This window comes from Octodon degus, unplaced genomic scaffold, assembly GCF_000260255.1.
Source record: "Octodon degus isolate 3935 unplaced genomic scaffold, OctDeg1.0 scaffold00008, whole genome shotgun sequence".
Classification (NCBI taxonomy): domain Eukaryota; kingdom Metazoa; phylum Chordata; class Mammalia; order Rodentia; family Octodontidae; genus Octodon; species Octodon degus.
In genome coordinates, this window is record NW_004524584.1 from 2635806 (window position 1) to 2641202 (window position 5397).

Below are 5397 nucleotides of genomic sequence, written 5' to 3' on the forward strand. Positions count from 1 at the left end.
CATGGAACAGGTATTTTTCATCAAGTATTGATATGTTGAAGTTTAAGTCCCTACAGAATATGATGAAAAAACATTTAAAAAATTAAAATATATTTTAAAAATAGGCATAAAGAATTATATAATTCTTATGTTTACACATAAGTCCAGAAATCTAACCATTTTAGGTCTATTTTGTTGCCAGAATCATGCTGATTTTATCATAGTAGCTTTGTAGTATAATTTCAAGTCAGGAATTGTAATGCCTCCCACCTTGTCTTTGTTGGCCAGGATTGCCTTTGCTATTCAAGGTCTTTTCTGGTTCCAAATAAATTTCAGGAACGATTTCTCTAGGTCTGGGAGGTATGTTGGTGGTAGTTTGATAGGGATTGCATTAAATCTGTACAGCAATTTTGGAAGTATAGCCATCTTCACAATGTTGGTTCTTCCTATCCAGGAGCAGGGAATAACTTTCCATTTTCTGAAATCCTCTATGATCTCTTTTTTCAGAGTACTGCAATTTTCCTTGAAAAGATCTTTGACTTCTTTAGATGAATTCCAAGGTAGTTCATTTTTCGTGGTACTACTGTAAAAGGTATTATCTCTCTAATTTCCCTCTGAGTGTGTTTATCTGTTTTATACAATGGAGTATTATTCAACTATAAAGAACGATAAACTTGAAGCATTTATATTTAAGTGGATGCCACTTGAAGATACACTCATAAATGAAATGAACCAGACCCATATGTGTAAATATCATAGTCTCCCCAGTATAAGAACTCAAAAGAAGAAATACAAATAGAAAGATATAACACAATTAAAAGGAAAGTGAGAACTTGAGGATTAGACAACGAAGAGAGGGCAAGAAAAGCTAGGAAATATGACAGGGGCAAAGCCACACATTTATACTAAGAAGATGGGTAAGGCAATGATCCTGAGAAACATCAGCAGGTTTTTGAAACTAGCAGTAAATTGGTAGGATTCTCACCCTGACTAACTATATATGCTGATACCTGTGAACTAAGCAACTGCACTGAAGACAGCAATGTGTAATAGTAGGGTCACGCTTGGAATGTCTGTCATTCTGGTCTTCTAAATATGTACTGCTTGTCATGACATACCAATTACTGCCATACTGTCTCTCACGTAAATTTTTTTTTTTAAAAGAGTAATAAATGAAAAGAGACAAGAAAAATAAATAAATAAGATTAACACACTTAGAAGTGAGTTTGGGAAGACATCCAGGTACAAAATCAATATTCAAAAATGATCTGTATACTAGTAAGGGGAACATTTTGCCTAAAATAAAAACTGTCAATAAACTTTTTAAAATAGCATCAAACATATGGCACAAATCAGGGTAAATTTGGGCAAAAGAAATGCAAGATCTGCATACCAAATCCTACAAAACAGTGCTATATGGAATTCAAGATGACCTAAATACTAAGGAAGATAAAGAGTATTCAGGGATTGGGAGAGTCAATATTGTTAAGATACCACTTCTTCCTAAGTTGATCTAGTTTTCAATAAATAAATAAACAAAACAAAATTTCTTAACAAGGTAAGAAAATAGTAATAGGTACAATGTGTATCATTTTCTAAGTAGTTACTCAGCATATAAGATATAAACCAAAAAGTTTCTTACCAAAAAAAAAGATAACACAGAACTTTCTTTTCAATATCCTAAGATAAACTAGTAATGTAAATGAAACAAGTTAGCATGTATATTAATATATTTTTGAAAAACTAAAATATGTAATTTGGTGAAATACTTAAGCTTTTCCTTATTGCTTATTTATCTTTCTTCTATTTTGCTTTTTTTTTTTTTTTAAGGCAGGGTTTCACTACGTAGTCCAGGCTGGCCTTCAATTCACCATGTAGCCCTGGAGGGTTTAAAACTTATGATGATCAGCCTGCCTCGGCCTCCAAGTGCTGGGATTATAGGTATGTACCTTCACAACCAGCCTGCTCTTTGTTCTTTTTTTTTTATTTTTTATTTTTTATTTTTCTTTTCTTTGTTCTTATATTTAAATATATTGTGTGTTTTTCATACATGAGAAACCATGTGATATTTGAGTTTGTGTGTCTTATCTCATTTCCATTATATTCTCAAGTTGCACCCCCAAATTCATCTATTCTATGCTACCCCAATCAAAATAAAATCCTTTGGCTCTTTGAGGAGAAATTTGATGAAAAATATTATATAATTATTAAATAAAAATCACTTATTTGCTATAACTTCTATTTTACAAATGTATAGAATCTTACAACAACCACAATCAGCATTCAGAACAGTTCTACAACATCTTGCCTCCCCAGTTTTCCTGTGCCACCCATTGTAGTTCAAACCCTTACCTGTGCTTTCCTTCTTCAATCCTGCAATTTGTTCTGTTTCTACGATTTTTTCATGGACTGTCACATAAATGGAATGGCACAGCACACTGCCTTTTGAATCTGGCTTCTTTCACACAATATAATTAAGTCATCTGTATTGTGGAATCTACTAATAGTTTGTCCCTTTTTATCTTATATGTTTTTTAATGTACTTGGTTGTTACAGGGTTTCACTATGCAGCTCGGACTCGTGGTGATCCTCTTGCCTTCAACCTTCCCAGTGCTGGGATTACAGGTGTGGTCTACTACGCCTGGACTCTGGCTAGCTCAATGTGCCCTGGCGGCAGGACTGGAGCAGCACGTGGTGCTGGGGATCGAACCACGGTCCCTATGCTTGCTTAAGCTTGCCTAAGCAGGTGCTTTAGTCTGCTAATCTATCTCGCCAGCCCTGTCCCTTTTTATTATTGACTGGTAATCCAGTTTATTCATTATTACGCTTTTTAAAATTTATCTTCATTATTTTTTATTTTTTAAAAATGTATTTAGTATAGTCTACAGGATCTCACTACTACATTGGACTGGTAGTGATCTACCCTGTTTACAGCCTCCTAAGAGCTGGGATTACATGCTCATGCCACCATGCCCAGCCTCAATTGCTGTCTCAGCATGCCCTGGGGGAGGGGCCTGCACAACAGGCCTGGGGCAGACTATTATCTTGATTATCATATTTTATAATAAGTCTTAAATCAGGTATTTTAAATATTTTTTACACACTTCCCTCTAGACCATCTCCAAAATCTATATGAGATAGTATCATCTTTGTTCTGCAAAAATACACCATTACTACTGGTCTTTTCTTTTGCCCTCATCTAAATTCTGCATGCCCGTTCTACTTGCTTCACTTTTCAAGACAGCACAATTTTATTAAGGTGAGCAGATTTCTTAGACAAAATTCATTCTGATGCTCTCCAGTAGAATAGTTTCTTTTGATCAATGTATGTATGTCTGTGTTGTTAAGTCTCAGAATCTCATTTCACTTCAGTGATGCTTGAGGAATTATATTTTGTATTAAATTTTTGTTCATCATACATTATTTAATTTTAAAGAGAAATCATAAAAAATACCTCTTAAAACAATTTTGTCGAGTCTACCACCTTTTCCGCTCATAAATACAAAACAACCTCCTAAGTTCTACCAGTCAGTCTTATCCTAGACTGCCCTGCAGAAGCCTGTTAAACTCTCTTACTCAGGAACAAAGGACAAAAAACATGCGCCCTAGAGTCAGGCTCTCTAGGTCCATCTTAATGAGCTTGGACAAGTTTTACGGAGATACACACACATGTACAGCTCAATGAATTTTGAAAATAAACTCATGTAGATGATATCTATGTTAGAAAAAATTAAGATACCAGTAATTCAGATTGTAGGTCAAAATCTTAACCTTAAAGGTGACTTTTAAGATTCTCTCTCTCAGTTCCCATAAAAAATCTTACGAAATATGGAAAAGTGAGTGATCACCCGATAAATGCAGTTTCTGCAAGTTAAGCTTACCCTTCTAAAATTCAACAGAAAGCAGGGTTTGAGATAACAATGAAGAAGTCTAAAAGTAAAGAAACTAAATCTGAGTCCAGGTTGAGCAATTATCTGCTCAGAAAGCTGTAGGAGTTTAAGTTTAGAGAAGGGTAGAAACAGTGAAAGTGGAATGAAGGATCAACTCCAGGGTGATTAAAGGAGGCTGCTCCTGTAGAGACATGGATAGGGTATCCAGTATGTAATACAAAGTGTGAAACTATGTTTTCGTTTATTCTAATGAATAGAATAATTGAAAAGAGTTCAGGAATGGAGGAGGATCTTTCTTTTGGTTTCTAGAGCATGTTTCATTTCAGCTCTGACTGAGTATTTTAGAAGACTCCAGCGAGCTACCTTTGTATTCACATTCATAATACACTCTTTAGTGGATTTCCAACTGGCCGGCAACTTGTAACACGCAGCTGAACTGAATTAGTGTGGTGCTGGGTTGGGAAGCCCACCTAAGGATTGTTAGTAGCAGCATAAGAGGCAGAACTAGGGAGGCCATTAGGGAAGCTGTTTGGAAGTTGCTGGTTCTTTTGGGCTACTCTGCTGGGTGACTGTCATGTTGGCTTTCTTGGTGAATTTGGCTGTTCTCAGAGAAGAGGAGCTTGGGACCTCATTGTTGCTGAGAATGGCTGTGGCTCACTCAGGGGGAGCTCTGGTCCTCATCTTGAGGATGACTTCCTGGCTCTGAGGGGAAGATGGTGCACAGCTCAGTTTCCTGGAGAAGCCTGTTATGCTAGCTTTCCTGATGGGAACTCAGATTTCCTCACCCTCAGAGGAGCTTGGGACATTCCTGTTGCTGAGAATGGCTGTGGTACTTTTTGAAGGCGCTCTGTTCTTCATCCGGAGCATTGCTTCTTGGCTTCAGTTCACATCCCTCAGCCTGCTAGCAGAGATTCTTCATCCTGCCGCACTGATTTTCTAGTTTCACCACTGACCTTGGGGTCTTCCCAGAGCAGATCCGTGAAAGAGGCCTGTATGAGACATTGTGCTCGGCTGCAGGCCTCCAGTTAAACTTGTGGGAAGCATTGTTATGAGCTTTAGGTCTTCAGCCGGCCTCATGTAGGACATTATTGTGGGATCCATGCCCTTAACTAGAATCTTTGGTCTTTAGTGTATGGGCAGATTTCCTGCACTGAATATGATTCTTTGGGTGATTCGTTATAAAATGTGTCTTGTATTGCATTGTTCCCCTTTGCAAAACTCCAAACTATGACATACTTTTTTAAAAAAAGGAATACATACCTGCTCTTTAACCTCAATGTTATGCTCTCCTTCCAAAATAAGGGTGACAGCCTGCATAATTTGTTTTCCATGTGTACTCATTATTTTATCTATATGCTGGAAAACAATAGGAAGTATACAATTATTTTCTGAGAAACATAATATCACAGAAAAAATGCTTCTGAAAGTTATAGAATATGATATACAACTGCAATATACCATAGCAAACAGAACTAGATGTTAAAGAACAGTGTTTATTATGTTTTAAAGCTGCATTTTGCCTTGAAAT

General features: G+C 36.6%; 1 protein-coding gene across 3 annotated transcripts in view; it reads right to left on the bottom strand.

Moving 5' to 3' along the window:
• Armc8 (armadillo repeat containing 8) overlaps nt 1-5397 on the bottom strand; it is a 105188-nt gene that overhangs the window by 18535 nt on the left and 81256 nt on the right. For all 3 annotated transcript variants that reach the window (XM_004624982.2, XM_023704991.1, XM_023704987.1), the window contains one exon: nt 5130-5225. In XM_004624982.2, the coding sequence (XP_004625039.1) occupies nt 5130-5225 (96 nt within the window). The remainder of the gene's footprint in view (nt 1-5129; nt 5226-5397) is intronic.